Here is a 23,510-nt window from a genome sequence, read left to right on the forward strand (position 1 = left end):
ATCATTGTAGAAGGTATATAAGTTCTACCCTCATCATTGAACTTGACTTGAAAAACTGAGAATAAACAAGGAAAGACAATTATTGCAGAGTTGAAGGCCAAATTCAAAAAGTAGATAGATAGAAGAAAAACATTACTGTACTAAACAAACAAATTTGTAAGTTTGAATAAGAAGTTCTAAAAATAATTCAGCACACTATTACACTGTATTGTGAGATGAAATAAGAAGCTTACTAATTATGAATTACTTCAGTCTTATTGTGGGAGAGACCATTGTAGACTCAAAGGTACCTGAAATCTTTACACATAAGTGACCTTGCAACAATCAACATTTATTTTAATCTTAATGTCTTAGATTCAACATTTCCTTTTAACCCTTTTTTAAATGAAAAAGCTACTTTGTATGAATTTTCATTTCCTATCCAGCATTTTTATGTTTAATGATACATCAGATACAGATAAAATAAATTAATTTCATTAAAATGTTAGTGTTATTGTTACTATTAGTGCTTTATATTATTTATATATATCATGTCTCTCTGGGATCAGGACCAAAGTACAATTGTTCTGTACCAAAGGAAAAATTTACTATGAGAATTCTTTCTACATTGTCTCTCTTATATTAATTCTCATAACTTCCAGGATGCTATGGAACATAAGAATACAAATAAAGAAGAAAATAAGATTTGAGGGAAGTAGTCTTATTTTTAATGATATCACCACAGAATACATCTAAAAGACAAATAAATGACAAGTATTTTTTTCTAATCTGAAGTAAAAAAAAATCTTCAAAACTTTTTTTTCTGATTGCAGAATGAAAAAGATTGTTTTAGATAATTTTAATATAAGTTAAATGATTAATATTGGTTGTATATAGTATCTATCTATCTATCTATCATCTATCTATCTATCTATTTATCTATCTATCTATCTATCTATCTATCTATCTATCTATTTATTTATTTATTTTTAATTTGATTTATATGCCGCCCTTCTCCGGAGACTCAGGGCGGCTTCCAGTGCGTTAAGCAATAGCCTTCATCCTTTTGTATATTTATACAAAGTCAGCTTATTGCCCCCACAAACTGGGTCCTCATTTTACCCACCTTAGAAAGGATGGAAGGCTGAGTCAACCTTGACCCTGGCGAGATTCGAACTTACAGTAATTGCAGACAGCTGTTCTTAATAACAGTCCTTTTAGTCTGCTGAGCCACCAGGCCCACTTTATTTATTTATTTTTCCAACGATCCAGAGCAGACCAGAATAAAAACCAGATTTATTCCCACTGTGGAATAAATCTCCTCTTTCACTTTTCTAATTGTATGCCTACCTACCTCTGGTCTGATTAAACATTTTAGGATGTGTATCAGAAGATTTGTATATGATGGTTAGTATGCTTCAGGCTCTGGTTTCAAAGAATTAAAGTAATTGCTTGTACAGTATGTTTCTTGAAATTCCATTAAAGCGAACAATCAAAATTATTACACCTCTTAATCTTGTCGAACTACTAAATTTCAGGGTAGTAAAACAAGAAAAATTATGGATACTTGTTTGAACCACAATAAAACAGGCAAGTGAAATGCACCCTGTGGTTTTGAATCTTATAAAAGGACTGAACATAGAATATATAGTATGGAAGGTATCTATTGTATACCACAAGAGTCCCAATAAGGAGAAAACCAGTAATATAGTGCTTCCTAGTGCTTAGTAGCTGACATAACATTTCCTCCTTCCATTATCCCTTTATTCATATTTTAAAAAATGAACAAACCAGCTCAGAAACAACTTTATTTAATGTCATTTTGCTTGAAATACATGACCTTCTCAAACATAGCTTCTGTATTATATCATTGACATACTTCATTGTATGTTGCTCTGAAATAATCCGTAACTTCAGTGTAATTTATTTCCAAACAATGTAGAGTGTAAATAATTTTATATTTTATGAGATAGTTTACAGTTGTGACTATTGTGCTTTTTCATCAAGCTTTATGTAAACCTACATGACAATAACAAAAGGAATCCAAATCAGATGGAGTTGCTGTACCCTGCTGCTTATCCTTTTAATATTTTCTCTCTGCTCCAATGTTGTACCTCAAGGCATTGTCTTTGGAGAAACAGTTTGGGATTATCTGGATTTCCAGTACTGCTTGACAGGTAGAACTTTCTGAATAAAAATCTATCTCCTGCAGCAGAAAAAGAAAACCATCTTTCTTTGCAATGGATTTTCTTGTTGTTTCTTCAACACTTTGTCACTAAAACACAATGTGATTTGTTTGGCTATGATTTAACATGATGTAGGAATCCGGCTACTATATTTTTTAGGCCAAACTCATTTTAATAGGTAGCTCCTTTTAAGATAGATGAGGATGGGAAGAAAAAGTTTCCAAAACTGTTTGAATTTATACAGGCATTGCTTGATATTTCAAATAATTTGATCCTAAATCATGTAGTATTTTATTGGCTGTAACCAGCATTTGACTTGTGTAAAAAACTAACTGGCAATCTATGAAACTATGAATTATGAATTATTTAAAATTATGAAAATAAGACATGCATGTCCACAATGTTTGCAATTGACTAAATTGTCTGGCACAGTTAAGTATTATTTCACAGAAAAAGATAATGCAAATGTATAGATCCTAATCTCTAAGACAAATAGTCCTTAAACTCATTCATTTGGTGACCAGTTGGAATTAATAACAACACTGAAAAAATGTGATTTATGACTAATATTTATGCCAGTTGCACTATACAGGGGCCATGTGATCACCATTTGTAACCTCAGCTAACTTCCAACAAGTAAAGTCAATGGGGAATGCCAGATTCACTTAACATTTGCAGTGATTCATTTAACAACTTTTGGGGCAAAGTCTTCAAGTATTGTTTTTCTTGATAACGTAGCTTTTGCCTTTCAATTTTTATGGCTTAGGAACCTTATAGACTCTGCTGGCCAGATTTCCTGACTCAGGTGGCTACAATAACACTTCTGGAATATTCACCTGGTTTAACCTGTGTTTCCAGATGAAGCTTGGGTGCAGTTTGAGTATATTCTGCAAGTTTATAGCCAGCATTTTTATTACCAGCAGTTTTGATATATCCTTACTAAAGCTTCTATTTACATTGAGTAGAAATAAATAAATTGGAAGATGCCATTTTAGTAGTAGTATCATTTACTCGGATTTATCATTTACTCTAAGTTTTAGATCTGTAATGATGAACTGTTTTGAAGTAGACCTTCAACATTTAAGTTGCAAAGATCAGCATCTAGCGGTCATTTGGAGTTTTGCAGGCCAGTACGGTAAATTTTCTTTTAGTGTTTAAAGTATATCGATTTACACTATTCAGTCCTAAGCATCCAAAGTAAATCTTATCAAATTCAGTAAGACTTGCAACCTGTACTGCCAACTGACTTTCATATTTAAAGCAGAACTAGAACTCCCAGTATCCTGGTTTCTAAACTTTTCTAACCCAGCTGTTATATCAACTGGGCAAAGGGCAGTTGTAAAGATTATTGTTTACCCATATCTGAAAAAAAAGAAGCCCAAAGTCCTACTACATTTCCAGGATCCCCTCCTCCCAAAAAGATATAATAATAAAACCTGCACTGGATATAATTAACAATGAATAAGTCACTAATTAACTTGGATTTCAAAGAATGTATCGATCTCCCTTTCCCCTCCATTCTCTTTATTTCACATCTTGTGTATTTTTAAATTGCAAGACAGAGCACAGACTCTTTTATCCCAAACTGCTTTGAGTGATCATAATTATTTGAAAAACAGGATTAAAATAGCAAGTAAATAAATAAAAACAAATAATTAAAATACTTCTGAATTCTTCTAACCTAATAAAATGTTTAATGTGTATTATGTATCACAGTCACTCCAAACTATTCAAGAAAAAGGAAAACTTTAAATCATGGTGACTAATCAAATTAACAGTAAATAATTGGCATTTTTATCATGGCCTCACTAATTTCTTTGCCTGGTCCTCATCTACTTTTTATTGATTTTAATGCATTGACCTTTCTTGGAAGCCACTGAGAACCAGTATGAAATGGAACAGCATAGAAATCTTAATAAGAAATCAATAAATCCAAAATTATTTTAAGTAATGACAATAACAATGAAGTATGGTGGAAAAATTAATATATTTTGGAAGAAATGAAAATAAGGAAGTATCTGGTCTTCATGTGGTAATATCAGATATCAGATATATATTGCTGTAGCATTCTAGTAAATAATATTTGATAAGTGTCCCTAGTCTTGGCAATATGCAACTCTTTTATAATCTATATCATTCCTGCTATCTTTCTAAAGTGCCAATTTTCAGTTAAAAGGAATTTTTACTGGATAATAGGAAGAAAAATGGACCCTTTGTGCTAGTCATTCATTTGACAGATTTTCTCAGACTGGCAGCCAGGCTTAACATTAAAGCCTTTTAGCTCTTGTTGAATGTCTTTGCTGGACACAGTTCCTGTAGGAGTGGAAAGCTGCCATAGATATAGAGTTAGCAAGCAGCAGCAGCTTCTTAACAGCTTATCTTTACAGTATGGCAGAGTCTTTCTCTGCTGGTAATTGCGCCTGAATAAATTAGCTTTACTCAATGGCTTTCAGGTAAATAAGTGGTTTATGTCTGTTCTATGGAAAGGCTATCTGGCAATCTGATCACTACATAATTATTAAAGTAGTGAATATTTATTGCATAGGAGAAACAAAAGTGTAATAATGCACCATCAACTGTCTTTTTTTACCCAAAATACAGTGTACAAATGCATTAAATAATTGTCTTAATAATGTTGCTGTCTTCAACACATAATAGCAATCTCTTCATGCAGATATTCAAACAAGTACCGTAGTTTGTACTGAAACTCGCAATCTGTGTAACATTCATGAATTAAACATATGCATGGAGAGTTTTCTTCAGGAAATTGTTGTCTGCCAGTCTGGTGCCTTTTAATATTATTTCCTCTCCATTATATTTATTACATAATTCAAAACATCTGAAAGTCGTACTGCAGACCCCCAATGCAGACCATCTCTTAAGTATCCTGTTAAATAAAAAAAAAATCAATGTCTAGCACGAAAAAAATTGTGTGAAAGATTTAGAACAATGAGAGATATTTTGTTTTCCTTATCATGATTGTGGAAAGAGTAATAAATTGTCTTCAAAATGGGAGGATTGTCTTAGATTCAATGAGAACATGGGAATAGAAGAGAACAAATAATACCCTAGGAGTTTTTTGCTGATGTGCAAAATAGTATCTAAAATTCAGGATTGCTTTCTTTATGAAAAACTAATTTCTTGCTTTAGAATGTTATCCTGCAAAAATGTTACAACATAATTTGTCTTTTCCCTGGACAAACTGCCAGATCGTAACACATGAACAGCAAATACTATAATAAAACAATGCTTTTGATAACAGTAGACAGAACAAGGAGAAACTGAAGAGCTATTTCTCAAAAAAGCTTTTGAGGCGGGGATGACAAGAAGCCATTGATTCACTTTTTGTAGAGGCCAGTACAGATACTCCCATCATTAAGGCTGTGTGATCTACTTAATCAAAAGGGGGCTCTCTTAGGAAGTGCAATTAGCATTTGAAGTATAATTTGCTATTTAATGAATACGCTTTTTTATCTGCAATTACTCAGAGCAATACAAGCCTCCCTTGGGCCCTCACCTTTTATCACTACAGAGATCAAATACTGTTCACCCAACTATATTTTGTGGAGTCTTTTTTTCTTATGCAAATAAATACATCATCAGATAACTAGGCACTGTAGTACAAACTGTACTTTAGCTTACTCTGCTGAAGGCCTAAAAAGGGACATTTGTGTCCCTAAAAATTTCCTACATGTTATAAAAGGCTGGCATATTTCTTTCTCTAATTGATTGTACTACACTAGTTCTACCTTAAAATGGATGACAGTAATATCAAAGAAATACTAAAGTATTTGGCAGCTTGAAATTAAGAATAATTTAAAAATAGGTAGGAATACATCATGGAAACATCTTAACCAATCATTCAAAATATAAATGTTTAGATTTGCTATAAGATTATCTGATATTTCATATATAATGTTTAATATTATGGCTGTAGCCAGACAGGCTACTAGCTAGTTTCAAAAAAGTAATGGCTCTACTTCGAGCTATGTGGTAGAGATAGATGTTCCATATTCCTTAAGGTTTTCTTGAGAAGAGGAGTTCTGCCAGTATCAAAACTCACAATGTGATATGGAAAATAATACATGATTAGTAAAACTGTGCCTCTGGTCCAATCATCATAATTTTTCTTAAACATAAGAAAAAATATGCTTTCTTTTTTTAAAAGTAAAATCCATTCATCTCAACATTAGGAAAGTGAAGTTAAATTCATGAACTGAAAATTGAAATTAATTTCTTGTAATGGAAAATAAATGATTTAAACTTTTATCTATCTAACCTACTTTTTCCACATGGAGTAATGAAGACTGAAAAGCAGAGGCTCCATTTACAAGATGGCATATATAAAGCAAAGGAAAGGCCAGACAGTGTTATTTGAAAAAGAAACCTGGTGGAAAACAGACTTAACGTTTTGAACAAGAAGAACTAATAGTCTGGTCTGCAAACTGTTTCTTATGCTGTACGTATGATTATTTTAAAAAGATCTTTTGGAATATGATATAGATTTAAGCATAAATGTATGGCTAATGAAAAAATATTATAAATTATTTTAGAATAACTATCTGCTATATATTCAGAATTGAATGCTGAAGTGCCTCTCATAGATCAGAAATTTATGGAATTTGTGGAATTTATATAACAACTGTAATTAACATCTGATATAAAACAATAGCCGTGCAAGTAATATAAAGTCATTTACATAATTTGCAGCAAGTGACAATTATTTTGGTAGAAAAGTACTGGAGCTATTTCTTTTTAATGAGAATTATACTTTGTCAATAGAATAGAATAGAAGCAGAACAAAAAATTCATGGAGACAAAATGAGGAATCATAGCATACCTTGGTTGTCAGTGATATAAGTATGTTAAAGTAAAGCATATAGTGAATAAGGAAATTAATTTTAGAAATTGAAATTACACTGTGGATGCATGAGATTTTTTAAAAATCTTGCTGATTTACTTCATCTCTTCCTTCTCCTCCTCCTCTTCCTCCTCTTCCTCCTCCTCCTCCTTTCCTCCTCCTCCTCCTCCTTCTATATTGCATCTGGGATATTGTGGCTAGGATCTACTTTAAAAGGAAAAGTTCATTTTTTTAAAAAAAGTTTAAACATGAACATTACATTTTTGCTTTTTATTAGGAATCAAAATAAAGTTTCACAGTAGAAGATTTCATTTTTTTGGATATTGTGCCGGGTTACTTACAGGCACTTGATACATATGCAAAAGTCAATTCCTGAGATCTACAGCATTATAGAAAAGCAAATTCTTTTATTATTATTTACATATCTTTGGGAGAATGATGATGCTGGTTTTTCTACTGTGGGTCATCTTGACTCGAGGTTTTGCAGTTCCTTGTAGCCCAAATAAAGCAGGTAAAATAATTGATTAAAAAAAATAATCTAGCTATATCTGCAACATGCCTGTTCATATTTGATCTGATAGCAAAAATGGTTAACAGAAACATATACCGTATCTTACATTTGGAGCTATTCATGCAGAATGATAATGATGTATGGGATTTAATAGCATTTTATAAAGGATACAAACCACCCCAAATTTAAGGTCAGTTAATTTTATTGTTTAAATGTCCCACTGAATATTAATATAGTATAGTATAGTATAGTATAGTATAGTATAGTATAGTATAGTATAGTATAGTATAGTATAGTATAGTATAATATAATAATATACCTGGAACTCGTATTTTTAGAATAGTTTGTTTTATATATAAATAAATATTTATATATTTATATATAAATTTATATATAAATAAATTATATATATATATGTATGTGTATTAATGTGTACATTAAATTATATATATATATATATAAAATTTATTTACTTATTTTTAATTTGATTTATATGCCGCCTTCTCCGGAGACTCAGGGAGGCTTACAATGCGTTAAATATATATATATATATATATATATATATATATATATATATATATATATATATATATATATATATATTTAATTTAATGTATTGTATTTATATAATATATATATATAATATATATATAATATATATTATATATATATATATATAATATATATATAATTTAATGTATTGTATTTATATTTATTTATATATTTGTATTTATAGTACGTGATACAGTAAACAGAATTTTGTGCATAAAGGAATCATTACTTTTTCCTTTTCAAGGACATGTGAAAACAAGTCCTATCCATTGCAAAAAAGCCAAGAATAATTTCCAGAGCAATGAATGGGGTAAATTTTGTGACACCTAAACATTTATTGTGTTATGAGTCTGTACATCATGTAAAAAGAGAACACACAATTGATCTTGGCCCAAATGTGTCATGTTTTGTGTCCATATGGCTGTAAGGCTAAAGTAGAATGTGAACAGTAACCTGGAAAAAGTACTACTGATTTTTTCCGCTTTTGTATATTGTCTTCTTTACCATTAAGATTCCCACAGAAGGAATAGCAACATAATAATCCCCTAAATGAGGCAAAGATAGATGATACATTCATTCTGTTCTTCTGCTGATGGAAATTAGTTGTATATTAACACTTGCTTTTGCATAGTGTGCTGTGCAGTTCACACATATATTCATGCTTGTAAAATTAAGGTAACTGTAAGATGTGGCTAATATTTTGCCATAAAAAGAAATCATAAATTGTAGTTAATACTAATCCTATTTGCATGTTTACGTTTCTTTAATTTCTAAGCATGAGAGAAGACTAGTTAAGATATGCAGACTCTGTTGCTGCCTTTAGCTCCTATATTTGCAATAATATTGTCTTATTCAATGCCCAAAGGCATTAGAATACAGTTTGAATTGCTTATTGTGGTATTAATTTTGGAAGCTAATAGTGGAAGATACTGAAAACTTAATTTGAATCAAAGCTTGTAATCATGAGCATTACTTCCCTTGATTTTGTAAGTAGAACTTTGCTGCATAAATGTATTATCTTCCTTTTTGCTTTTTGCTTTAGATGTGATTTTGGTATATTGTTACCCTAAAACAATTATTACCAAAATCCCAGAATGTCCATATGGATGGGAAGTTAATCAACTGGCACTCGGAGGGATTTGCTATAATGGAATTCATGATGCAGGATACTATCAATTTACTATCCCAGATTTGTCACCCCAAAACAAATCATACTGTGGAACACAATCAGATGTAAGTAGCTTATGTGTTACCATTCCATTTTCCATACATGTTTATAGTTGTATGAGATATGTTTGAAGTGGGATATATTTCACAAGATTGTATCAAAGTAATATACATTTATACATTTGAAAAAGAATTGATACAAATTTTCCAGCATTTTTATATTTTCAGCATTGTTAAAGATAACTAATTCATTTGCATTTATATTAAAGTCAAAGTCACTCCTTGTCATTCCTTGCTGGGACATTTTAGCCATGCTCAGGATTTGAATATCCAATGCCTGGTAAAAGAAGGAAAGGACTAAACAGACTGTATATTGTAGATATGAACAAATTCTTTCTTTATCTGACAAGTACCAAAAAGATATATCAACTTCACAACTAGTTTATTGCGTTGCTGTTAGCAATACCATTGTTACAGCAGTGTTATTTAATAGCACTAATGAACATGTTTGATGCAAATTCTTTTTCCCTATTGCGCATATATTAATAACACTGTTTTATTTTATTTATTTCAAATGTACACCTAAGATGTCACAGGTCTGATGCTTACACATGTGTAATGTACACCCATACCAGAATTAAGGCTAGAATATATTCTTAATTCTCCATCTAGGTTTCCATACCATCTATCAGCAATTGAGAGCCAAGGAAAAGTGTCGCATATCCCGTTCTATATTACAGTATTTTATCTGGATATGTTTAAGGTTGCAATATCTGAGAATTGGAAATCTAACTTACAGAGTTGGATTCACAATGAATCCAATACTTTATTGACACAAAGAAATACTATTCATTATGAGCTAAATTTATCGCTATGCTTACAAATTTTTTCAGTTTTTTGGTTTAATTTTCTTTTGTCTCTCTCTTTAATTATTTTTTATATTGGATTTTGGATTTTAATCTATTGAATAAAATAAAATAGTTAAAAAAGAAATTTAACAAAATTTTCTGTGGATTTAATAATGATTTTTTTAAACTTTTCTTTATTATTGTTCTTTGTATTTCTTTATTTTATGTGGACTTTGTTTTTCATGAAAGTGAAGAAATATGTATCAAACAAAATAGAGCATATAAAAGTCCAGACAACCAACATAGGCAGCAAAGTATTAGTTTTCTGTGTCCCTTTGCTGCCATCTGGCAGACACCAGGCACGTACGATAACTATATAAGGTGGCCTCTCACTCAACAGTCCTGGGAAGCTTACAAAACAAATAAAACATTAAAATAGGAAGGACAAAATAATAAACACATGTGATTGCAACAATACATTGTTAAAAAAAATTGGCTGAATAAGTTGTTTTTTTTTTAAATTTGATTTATATGCCGCCCTTCTCCGGAGACTCAGGGCGACTTACAATGTGTTAAGCAATAGCCTTCATACTTTTGTATATTTTATACAAAGTCAGCTTATTGCCCCTACAATCTGGATCCTCATTTTACCTACCTTAGAAAGGATGGAAGGCTGAGTCAGCCTTGAGCCTGGTGAGATTTGAACTAGCAGTAATTGCAGGCAGCGAATGTTAATCACAATGCCTTGTTCTTCTTGCCTTGTGTTCTGTATTTTCTCATCTTTTGTATCATCCCAAACAGTGGTGTTAATTGAGCCTAAGAAACAGAGGATCCTTTTACTGTCCATTACTGTTTTATTGTTTATTTTATTTTCATATTTAGTATAAAGCTTTACTGTATAATTTTTGTTAGTTGTGTTTAACTTACTGCTTGCTTTGTACTAGTTTTATTATCAAGATTTTCAATGGAAATTGATACAAATGTTTTAAAATAAATGTATTTATTTAAAATAAATTTTAAATATTAAAATATATTTTAAATGTGAATTTATGAGGCATGGTCTTTAGAAAGCAAACTTGTTCTTATTTCTTGTATCTTTATGGGCTTGTGAAGTGCCATGATTCTGTATAGTTGGAAACTCAACAGATTTAGAACTGAATGAATGATAGAACCATTTAAACTAAAATCGCATTTGCATCTTTTTCTTCCCATGCAGTTTAAAAACCCTGTTTATCATTTCTATAACTCTATCAGTTCCAATGATAGTACTGTCATTGTGAAAAGCCAACCTGTCAACTATTCATTTACCTGCACCTATCAGGCGAACTATCTAGTGAACCATGCTGCCTTTGACCAAAGGTAACACTGCCCCAATTCACTAGAATTTCATCTTTTAGCATATGTTTCACTCTATTTTCAATAGCATAGGAATCAGTTCTGTGTCATTTTCTGCCTATTTTAGGGTAGCAACTGTTCATGTGAAGAATGGCAGTGCCGGTTCCTTTGAAAGCCAGTTGTCTCTCAACTTCTATTCTGTAAGTAAGTGCTGATTGCTCAGTAAATTTCTCAGTAGAATAATGAATAAGACAAGGATTTGATAGTAACTTGAAAAAACTAAGTTTTTTGTGTAGTTGCTCCAATTCAGTGAATATTTATAAAATATTAATGTAGACTAGACTGCTAAAAATACTGCTTTGAAATACCATCTAGCAAATTTTTATTTTTGTAGATTCACAAATGATGCTTTAAATGATGTGCATTATTAATCATCTTCATATATTGACTCTCAACTAGTGTTATTACCAAATTATAGCTAAAATGTATTTATTTCTATTGAGGGTCTATTAGGGTATTAATTCATAGGACTTGGTTCCATCTTGTAAGCATCTGCAGACCCAAATCTCCCAATATTTTGGGGATCATGTATAATTGGTAGGGATATCATGGAAGGTTATTTTGCAAGACCATTAGGAAAACATTTTTCCTCCTTACTTTCATTTATGAAAATCAGATTCATTCACATAAGTCATCATTTGATACTCTATAGAAATTGTCTGTGGAGACTATCAGTTATCTAGGTCATGGTTGTCCCAAAGGTGTTTTTTCAAAAGGCAACTGAACTTCCTTTTTTTACTTTGAAGTTGTTTCACTTCTCATCCAAGAAGCTTCTTCGGTTGAATAGAAATCCTGAATATACGTGTTTTTTATTTTCATGGTAGAGAAGAAAGTACTCTGTTTTTGTTTCATGAAGCAGACTGAAGGGAAGAAACAAATTCGGTAGTATCAGTATTCAAAGAAAGATGCTCAAAGAGGCAGGCTCTACAATAGTATTGCTGTTTCTAATTATTCCTTAGTAATCCCCAAGATTAAACAGTTCAAATTTATGAACTCCAATCTCTACCAAATTCACTATTTGAGGAAGGTGAAAATGAATCCTACACCAAGTGTCTTGTCAGTACGATAGCTAATGCAGTCTTATTCTTTGAAACATTATTGGTGGTTTATACATCGCTGTATAATAATAATATGCTATGCAGTGTACATCATAGTTTGTATATTTGCATTTCCAAACTATAGACCAGCCACTGTTCTTCATTTTAATGTTCCCCACTAGTGGTTCAAGAAGCCATTAAAAAAGGCAGTAACCAAGTTAGAAGGGTTGGATTGAATATCCTTTTCCATTTATATGAATTATGTTTCTCCTCAGAATTTGGTATATCTCAGCCAGGGGTAGGTTTTACTTACCTTTGCTACCGGTTTAATCATGTGGGTGTGCGAGCAAAGCGAGCGCAAGTGTCACTTCTGCACATGCGCAGATTGTATTTGATAATGTCCAGGTGGGTGGGCAGAGCCTTCCACCGCCGCCACTACTGGTTCACATGAACCGGGACAAACCAGTAGCAACCCACCACTGATCTCAGTGCATGTTATTTAAATGTTCTCACATCCCCATGTTTCATCTCTAACAGAGAATGGCCTAGATTTTCTTCTGAATTATTTAAGAAGTTAGGTACCATTATAGTTTTGAGAATTTTATTGAGGAGATAAACAGGCGAGATAATGGATATTTTCTTGTGTACTCCAGGGTAATATTTCTAATGTTGATATTCTAATTTTTAACACATATCTAAAGTAAAAGCTTGTTAAATTATTATGTAAGTATCTGTTGGTCTTGAGGTCTGCAGGAGTCTGGGTTGATCCTTGATGACCGGGACCATCCATTAAGCAGAGTGAACTGACAAAGGAATACAAAATAAAACTTAAAGGAATTCAAAAGGGCAGCAAATGGCTGATTGTTTAACTTATTTTGAATCAGTGTTGTTTATACAACAAGAACATACTACTTCAAGAGGGAAGCAGTTGTATCATTTTCTAAGGTATAAAAATGACTTGCTCAGTTTCAATTATGGCGCAATGTGTGTTTTCATAATAAGCGGGGATTACATCAGTTGTTTCAGGTCAAGCTGCAAGCAAGATCTCATCATTTGGCTGTATACTGTAGAAAGCAATACTATAATTAGGCATATTATAATATATCACAAAATATATCAGAAAAGAGCAGCAGATAGTTAATTATTAAATATATTTTTAGTGCATGTTCACTGTTATGAAACTTTGGCTACCAAAATAATTTGGCTGATCTCAGATACTCTGAGAAAGTATGACCTTCATTTGCTGCTCCTGCAGATCTCCTGCAGCAAAATAATAATAATAATAATAATAATAATAATAATAATAATAATAATAATAATAATAATAACAACAACAACAACAACAACAACAACAACAACAATAATAATAATAATAATAATTCACATTACCCTGTTTTTTTAATCTCAGAATGCCAAGTTTTCAAGCAAGAAGGAAGCCCCTTTCATTGTTGATACATCAGAAATTGGCTCTGATGTATTTGCTGGAGTGGAAGCCAAAGGCTTAAGTCATAGGTATGATTTTTTTTATATCCACGGCTTTCAGTATGATATTATTGTTCTGTCAGTGTTCATGTCTCTTTGTCCTTTTGCAGATTTAAAGTAGTGTTGAGTAATTGCTGGGCAACCCCTTCCTCAGAATATTTCTACCAAATCCAATGGCCTCTGGTAACTAAGGGGTATGTAATTCATTCACTCTCTCCACCCAATCTGGTTTAGTCACATGAGATGGTACTCCACTGGCTAAGTATATTTTAATTCTATTTATTTATTTATTAGGTTTATATCTCATCTGTTTCTTCCTCATTTTAATAATATTTGTTATTTGTTTGGAATAGGTGTGCAACAGATGACTCCATTTTAGTACATGAAAATGGCAAAAATAATAGAGCCACCTTCCAATTTAATGCATTTCGGTTCCAGAATATTCCCAAACTTTCCAAAGTGTGGCTACATTGTGAAACATATGTGTGTGATAGTGAAAAGTTCTTTTGCCCTGTGGTAAGTTCTTTAGATAATAGCTCACAATAAAATCTAGACTCCCAAAACAGGATGCATGAACCTGAAAAGACAATCCAGTGTAAATATGGATTTTTGGTCCAAAATTTCAGTACAGTATTAAATCAGTTTTAAAGCCATTTCTGTTTTTGTTATGACTTCCATTAAAAGCGTAAACCTTTCGGCTTTGTGATTACAGATATATTATATTTCAAGTTCTACACTCCATCTTGCAATTTTGCTGGCAGATTACGGACTTGATATTAGGAATGGTGCAGTGGCATAGTGGTGGAGCTCTTGCCTCACAATCAGGAGGCTGTGAGTTTGATCCTAGTTAGAAGCAGATATTTCTTTCTCTGGGCACAATGAGAATATATCTCCTGAACAAAACTCTGCATTGGTGACAGGAAGGGCATCCGGCCATTAAAGACTTGATATTGAATACACCAAAATGACATTGGTTAGTGGATCTGAGGATTTGCTTTAATGCTTCTGCAGGCAGTAAAACTTGGATTTAGGCACAGAAGTATCATGGTGACATGCCTTTGCTAAGTATGATGGCTGCTGAATAAAAGCTATATCTCAGACTAACACACTTTACAATGTTATTGTAAGACAATATGAACTTCATCTTTGTAAATATAAGCTTCATCTATGAGTAAGAATGGAAAGGAATGATTTGTGATATTCACTAGAGGGTGCTAATGCATTGTTTGTTATAGTGTTGTCATATACTGTTTAGAAGCTATCTGGATATGATAAATGTTCTGTGTCTCATCAAGAATTACGATTTATTTGGAATCCAATAAAAGAGTTGTATAATTTACTGTAAGTAACTACTGTAAGTAAATTTAGTGTTTGTGACAGTTCTATATCTATGGCCTTGCCTATAATTTCTGAAGTTTGGATTTGAGATTCCCTTTATAAAAATCATATGCAGAAGGCATTGTGTTCATTGACTTATATGTCAATGCATGTGACTGAATGCAGGGCATATATATATCTCTAACCAGTAAAATTTTAGAGAGATCCATACTGTGTTATTTTTTTTTTTATTGAAAAAGTTTTTCAAATACAAGTTTTTCCCCCTTTCCAACAGTATATTCAGTATCTTCGATATCTGCCCCCATCAGTAATAAATGTTGTCCTATATAAAAAACCACCTGACTGACTTTATATTTATATTCCATATAATTTCTTCTGTAATGTCTTTCATCTAGATTATTAATTCCAACCACCGTGTTAGGGTAACGACCAGATCTTCTGCATGCCCCGCCATAATTCTCGTGCCTTATAGCTCAGTATATACGTAATCCATTTTACAAACAATATAATATAGAAAGTTCCAGTCCACTCAGTTAGAGGCCTTCTTCCACATCCCTAAGGCACAGCACTGCAGAGATCTGTCATTCTTCTCAAAATTGTACAAGTCAGTAATTTACCTCAGCTATATTTTCATTTTAATCATCTCTTAAATAACTGGCATTAGACTGTTGTTTAGTCTAAGATTTTTTAGTTTTGTAGGACCTGCTTCTTCTTTTCTTAGCTTTTTGTGGTTTAGATCTCCATCCTGGATGCCTTTCTATAACTTATATATCAACTGATTGATTTCCATGCTGGTCTGCAACTTGATGAGACATCGCATTAAAATCCAAAGCCGCCTCTTTTGTATTTGTAAATAATCCAGCTATAACCTTTAAAGGAGAATCCAAAAGCAGCTCGTCCAAAGGAACCTCTGTGACTTGTTGTTTTTCCATTATCTCCATCTCCATCTGCTTAGCCTGAGTTTCAGTCTCTTGTTCATTTTGCATTTCTTTATTCCCCTCCTGTGTTCCTAACAGAGATGGCATACATGGAGATGTTAAATCCATTTTAAGAACCTTGTAGTAAAATTCTTCCGCTTTTTCAACAGTTTTTAATTGATATCTTTCTCCTTGATATCTCAATATTATACCCACTGGAACATCCCACCTAAATGGGATGTTTTGTTTCTTTAGCTCAGTCACCAAAAATCCAAATTGCTTTCTATCTTTAACATCTTAGGCGGCAGCTCTTTATATATCCAAATCTTTCTTCTGTTCAGTTCTAAAGTAGAGTTAAAAGATTTTTGCACAATATCATTTCTTATTCCTTTATCTGTAAAAGAAAATCACCACATCTCTAGGCAACTACCTTTGCTTTGCAATCCAAGAATTTACTCTGTGGGCCTTGTCAATCTTACAATATACCTCTTCAGGATGAACCTTTAAAATCCCAGCAAGAACTTCAGCAGACATCTTTCTCAAATCATCTCTATAATTTTCCTGTAGTCCCCTCATTCTGACCGCAAATTCCATGGACCTATATTGCATTATTGTAACTTCTTTTTCAATCCTTTGTTTTATATTATCTGCATTGTAAGTCTCGTGATCAGCTTTCTTTTTAGACTTTACTTCTGAGCTATTGTCTTGAATATTTATCAAATCATTTTCAATTCTTTGTATTTTATTGTCCAGATTATAAATCTTATGATCAACTTCCTTCATTTTAGACTCTAGTTCTGAATTAATATCTTTATCCAACTTTATAACTATTTCTGAAAAAGTTTTCAAAGCTGTTACAAACTGTTGTTTCAGATTGGCATATTTTTGTTGTACCAACTCTTTAATTTCCTGCCTGAATTTTTCAAGATTCTGGTTCACAATCTCATCATGTCTTGCCATCTCCTCCAAAACAAATTCTTTTAGGTTAAAACCATTCTTCTGAGTCTGCAAATTCAAAACTTGTTCATGTGGTTTGTAAATGGGGGAACCCTCCCCGCTGCTTGTTTGTCTGGCTTTGTTAGTTTTAACGCCATCCTGCCACACAGACAAACTCTTTTTAAAGAAAAGGACTTCTCTCCAGACAATATCAATATCAAATCTCCAAGAAGAAAGAAACATAAAGTAGAAATTTTTCTTTTCAATTCTAACCAGCGCTATTATTTCTGCTACTTTGTAGCTTGTTAAACTATTCAAGCGGAAGAACTTTCACTTTCAGCTTTCTTCTTCTCAAGCCTCAGCTAGTCGCCATTTTAAACTTTTTTTCCTTTGCTTTTAAAATTGCTTATAAAATTGTTAGAAATACTTGCGATTTGGGGTCCAGAGTCCAGATCTCATCCTCTTTGTTTAAGCAATCTGTTAGTTCTCAGTAAATGGCTTGGTCCTGTCGCCTAGCTCTGCAAAAAGCAGAGTTCTCCTGAAGCCCGGAGCAGCGGCGAGGAAAAGAGGGAGCCTCATCCTGCTTCGTCCCCAAGAGTAAAACAAAAACTCTGGGGACTTCGCAGAGGGCTCTACCTGCCCTCGCCAGCTCTGTCTCACATTTCTTTAAGGAAATGGAGTTTTTTGAGCTGCCTTTCAGATGTAAAGGCGGCTCTTTACGAGCGACGGGGCTGGCGGTCTCAAAGGACCGTCTGACAGCGACGGAAACCAAACTGGAAGCCCCCCTATACTGTGTTATTGATAACAGTGGAGAAACGGTTTGGCTTTGCTTTCTCCTAGGTAGGCTGGCTTCCTTCATCCTTGTTTCATTTCAGTCCTTATTATGGATTGTTTGTAGCTTCACCTCACCCTTCTTGACCTTATGAGGAACTTCTACCCATGATAATGTTGCTTTCAGGGTTGCTGAGTCCTTCCAATAGCTCAGATAATTCACAGGAAGGGATAGTGTACTTTTTTTTTCTTCTGTTCAGTTGCGTCTGATTCTTAATATTGCCTAGACAACTCCCTGCAGTTATCTTGGCATAGTTTTTCGAAAGTGGTTTGCCATTGCTTTTTTTCTAGGACTGGGAGAAAGTGATTGGCCCAATATCACCTAGCTGGTTTTGTGCCTAATATGGGACTAGAACTTGCAGTCTCTCAGTTTCTATTAACCACTATACCAAACTGTCTCTTTAATGGTAGATAATTATCACCTAATGTACCAAGAGTGAGGTTACTATCTTAACTTTATTCCATGGTACTGTTGCTAAAGATCTGCAAAAATGCTCTCAAAATGTTTAAGGGAAGGAAATCTGTGTTTTTTTGGCTGGTTAAAAAAAATAATTTGTCTTTTTGTTGTTACTGTTTTTCTTGGGTTCTATAGTTACTTAAGATGCATACTTTTTATAAACTAGGATTAACTATTTTAATTGTTTTTTTTAATTTTTCTTTTTTTGCTATTTTTAAGGCATGTGCAAAACGGAGAGAACCTATGGAGCAAACAGGTGGTGTTTTAATTGCAGAATTCATTGTGAATAGTAAGTTCTAATGTTTCTAATGAAAATGGAAATGCTTTACTAGAAGAGGTTTGTTTCGTCAGATGAAAAGAATTGCCACACTCATTCATACCCATACAGGGACACCTTGCTACACACTTCACACTACCCTTGTTCCCTAATCTACTCTTACTATATCCTCCCTCTCACTTTTCACTCGACCTTCTATGAAACAGTTGGATGATTACCAGCTCTGTTCTCCTGAGACTTTCCCACCATTATATGCATTGAAGTCAATTTCATTTTTCCTTTCCTGGGTAGAATATTTCATAGCAAACAATGCTTACTCTGGGCCAGAGTAGTCTGGAAAGAGCAAATGGAAGATTTCACTGCTGAATTTTTCTGAGAAGGAAAAATAAATATAAGGAATAAACTATAAATATCAGCAGTGAGATGCAGCCTAGCCTTATTCTGACTACATCATTCTGACTATATCATTCTGACTACATCTCAATTGATTTTCTGATTAAGGCAGAAACGGAGAACATTTAAACTGAATGTGGACCTTTATGATCAACTTTCAGATGCATTCCAAGATATGGAGAAATCCTGCAAATTAAGATAGACCTTATGGCATTAAAACAATGAACAGTGGATTAGTACACTTGATCAAGTCAAATTAGCTAAAGAAAAGTTTTGTTGTAATGACTCTAGTCAGAGCTACAGTATTTTTTTTTAATACAGAAAGTTGTTTGTAGGAGGTAGCTGAGATGAGCTGTTTGAAATATTTTGTTTACTCTGAACTAGGAAGTGTAATGATCAGCCACCCTGAACATTGTTTAAAATGAAATTGAAAATTCAACTATTCAAAATTTCTGAATAGGCATTCCTTTTTAGAATTGATATAGCTTGCATTGATAATATAACTTGCTAATAATCTAAGACTTTTTTCTTATTTCACACAGGTAAAGGGTTATCCAGGAGTTACACATTTTCAGGTAGAATTTAGAAATACTATAATTAAAAGATTAATTGTAATCCAACCAATACTATACAAATAATAGGGCTGTGTAATGCTTCAGTTTGAAACTGAAAAGTTGCTTCAGCATACGTGGGAGCCTATAGTCATCACCTGCCAACTTCTTGGGTTATATACTTGTTTCACTGAGTCACTGACATATGTTGATAGATCTTGGGAAAAAGATCAGCAGTTCCTTTAATCAGATGGTGGATTCATATTCTCACATATTGTGAAGCAACTTTTCAAAACCAAACCTAAAATATTAAACAGTCCTAATAGATAACAAATGAAGACTGTTGCTTTATATTAAGAGCACAAGGGCCATTGCTTTGTTGTATATACTTTCTACGTTACATAATATTTCTCACAGCTGGAGAAATATTCAGATAAAACTTATTAAAATTAGAAAGGATTTATATGTACTACTTCTTTCTTACCCCTGTTAACATCAGAATCTTGGTAGGGAGATGTCTGCAAGACATGACATGTCATGAGACATAATTTAAAATTTCTGATCAGATTTTGATTTTTCTGTCTCATCGGAAGAGTTCCTGAGAGCAAAGTAGGGCAGCCATTATCCATATTCATAAGATCTCTGGTGGCGCAGTGATTAGAATGCAGTATTTCGGGCTTACTCTGCCCACAGCTAGGAGTTCAACCCTGATCTGCTTGAGATTGACTCAACATTCCATCCTTTCGAGGTCGGTAAAATAAGGACTTAGATTGCTTGGGGCAATACATTGACATTGTAAACCACTGAGAGAGTGCTGTAAAGCACTATAGAGTGGTATATAAGTTCTTAAATTTGCTATATGCCACTCAAGAGATTGCATCACAAAATGTGGAAATAAAATGGACAATGTTTTGTTTGCTGGTTGTTTGTTTCAAAATTTGCATGGGGAATGGCAGTAGGTGTCCACAGGCTTTCAAATGACTTCAATTCCTATCTGTAACCTCTTACCTAGAGATTCTGAAAAATTGGCTGAAATTACACTACCAAAAAACATCCATTCCAGTGCTGAAAGTTAGTACTGTAATGGAATCAGAGTTATTTTACAAGGTTTTTGAGGAGAAGGTTAAGTATGGAACTGGAAGATGTTTGCTTCCCAAAGCCATCTATTTTTTGTAGAAAATGTTTTAAAAATATAAATAAAAACAAAAATTTCATTCTGGCAATCTTTTCATGTCATTTAAAAATGGCCTCTTTTTTGCAGTCCTTCAGAGAGTGTGTGAGAAGCAGCCAACAGATATTGTCCAGAGAACAGGCTTACTACATTTCCCATAGCCTTCCACATAGAACCTAAATACCACTGGATATATTTTTTAATTAAAATAAATAAACTCAATAATAAATAATGAATATCTTCACTATGAAAACCAGTTTGGAGCAGTGATTAAGGCACTGAGCTAGAAACTGAGAGACTATGAGTTTTATTTCCACCTTAGATACAAAGTGACTTTGGGCCGATCACTCTCTCTCAACCCTAGTAAGGAGGAAACAAGGAAGAAGTGGCAAACCACTTCCAAAAATCTTGCCTCAGAAGCTTCCGAGAGCAGACCAGACACTTACCTGGACTCTATATTGAAATGAATGAGAAATATATCTTTACAATACTTTGGAAAGTACAAGAATGTAAACAGATGTGAATGGTAGAGACTGTGCAGTGATAGTTGCTAATGACTTATATTTTTTCTGTTTGTCTTTCTTTTGCAGTTATTTCCCATTTATTCCTGTTATTTGGAATTTGTGTAGTTTCAGTATAATATCTGATCCAACTTCAACTGTAAATTATTATACTGTGATTCTCTGTTGCTACAAAAAAGTATTTTGCCCACTTCAAAATTTTGCATAAAAATAATTCTATAAGATCTAAGAATAATGGTGATTTGTATTAAATTATGTGCTTTCTTAATATACATTTCTTGTTTTCTGAACAAAAGAATAAAGATATTTAATATAATTTACAACTTTTTTTTCCAAATGTTAGTCCAAAGAAAAAGGGCAACCTTTTATTTAATTTTGACTACGTGAACCAAGCATCTATCTCTTGAATAGTGGGGCTAGCAAGAAAATCACTTTGCAGAAATAAGCTAGTTGTTGCTAGTACAGTTAAAGAATACAATAGAGAATAATTGGGGTAGCAGAATAATGCTTGGAATATAGCTGTTCTTACCTCAAGGTATCTAGTAATTTTCAGTATAAATCAATGTCCACCAGTTTTATACTATGATTAGGTTTTGGCTTCTGTATATTATATTATAGAGGCCTTGTGTGCAACCAAGACCACTGTCCATTATTGAGTAAAGTATATTTGTACTGAAGACACTGACTGGATTGACATATTTTATTATATCTTATTACTATAAACCATGGTTTATAGACCATAATTACTAGGTTCATACAACAACTGACAACAAAATGTAAAAACACGGTTCCTAACTACCTTCAGATTAATGAAGCCGTGATGCCCATAGAAGCTTCATAGAAAATACAAAATGTTTGTATTGTAGTCTTCCTGAGGGTACCAGTAATAATTGAATATATAACATTTGGTGAATAAGTAGGTCGTCTGTTCCAAGTTGCATTTCCATTTAGGACCGCCATCATCAGCTTTTAGAAATAATCACCTAAGAAAATAATTGAAGTTTAACATTTAAAGTTGAATAAAAGCTAGACTATTCCTTAACCTTTATACTCAGTGAGTATTTTATTGGGCTGTAAGTTGAAAGATATACATTAAACCCATTTATTAAAACTTAATAGTATTTGTCAAGAGAATAAACATATTCTTGAGAACCTAAAAAGGAAATAATTGCACAAACCCATTATAAATTCTTATTATTTTCAATATGACTTTTCTGAACTAATATACAAACTACAATATAAACTTTTTAAAGATGAATAAATGAAAATAAAAAGATTAAGAAAACCATCACTTTGATTCATGTGCTTTATCCACATTTAATAATTATATTAGGCAAATGAATATATCATTTTTAAAATCATAGATTACAACTGGCTGGTATATTTTTTTAGAATACTAGAACCACAACACCTGAAACAATTTATATTCTTATGGCAAGATAACATGAAGAATGAAATTTGAATGAGGGCAGGAGGAATGTATGTTAATATACTGAAATGACCATGCTTTTCTTTAAACAAAACTTCAGTGAGATATTTTAAAAGAATCCAGAAATAATATTTATATTTTTGTTTAAAAAAAGTAAAGGTTTATGTCTATGGAGATTCTCAACCACCCATGTCATGATTGTCCATAAGGTGTCCCAAAGATGCTTCTTAGATGACAAGCGAAATGTTTTCAAGCAAACCAAGAAAGTCCTGTTGCCTTTTGGAAAAAGCATCTTTGTGGAATAATTAGCTTTAGATTTTTCTACTTCATCTTACATTGCTTTGTTTCTAGTTCAAATTCTATTCTGAAATGATATCTGTACTATGCAATAAAACACACAATTCAATAAATTTATTTCTAAGTAGATATTGTAAACATTCTTATGTTCCAATAAGTTACATTGTGTCTGATGAGATTCACTAGACTATTTCCTTAGTTATGCATTTTGCTAGTGATATTTTTTTAAAAAAATACAAAAACATCTTCACAGACAATATGCAAGGCATTACATCATTTCTTATACTACTGTAAAAAGTGAACTTTTTTGTTCACCTAATACTATGATATGCACTGAAATTACACACACACACACACGTATATATGCATAAAGC

General features: G+C 32.6%; 1 protein-coding gene across 1 annotated transcript; it reads left to right on the plus strand.

The window, feature by feature from the left end:
* Positions 1 to 7,461: 7,461 nt before the first annotated feature.
* TECTB (tectorin beta) lies at positions 7,462 to 21,529 on the plus strand. The gene is made up of 10 exons (XM_070946282.1): positions 7,462 to 7,537; positions 9,132 to 9,322; positions 11,321 to 11,463; positions 11,567 to 11,639; positions 13,945 to 14,048; positions 14,129 to 14,212; positions 14,372 to 14,534; positions 18,717 to 18,786; positions 19,710 to 19,742; positions 21,480 to 21,529. The coding sequence occupies exons 1-10, from the start codon at positions 7,462 to 7,464 to the stop codon at positions 21,527 to 21,529; spliced, it is 987 nt and encodes a 328-aa protein (XP_070802383.1).
* Positions 21,530 to 23,510: the final 1,981 nt, after the last annotated feature.

This window comes from Pituophis catenifer, unplaced genomic scaffold (assembly GCF_029215685.1).
Source record: "Pituophis catenifer annectens isolate HBS135680 unplaced genomic scaffold, rPitCat1.0.hap2 SCAF_6, whole genome shotgun sequence".
NCBI classification, from domain to species: Eukaryota; Metazoa; Chordata; class Lepidosauria; order Squamata; family Colubridae; genus Pituophis; species Pituophis catenifer.

Coding starts and splice junctions, on each gene's coding strand:
- TECTB (XM_070946282.1), top strand. CDS start 7,462: ATGATGATGCTGGTTTTTCTACTGTGGGTCATCTTGACTCGAGGTTTT. Junction 11,640..13,944: donor TGTCTCTCAACTTCTATTCT/GTAAGTAAGTGC, acceptor TTTTAATCTCAG/AATGCCAAGTTTTCAAGCAA. Junction 14,535..18,716: donor AAAAGTTCTTTTGCCCTGTG/GTAAGTTCTTTA, acceptor GCTATTTTTAAG/GCATGTGCAAAACGGAGAGA.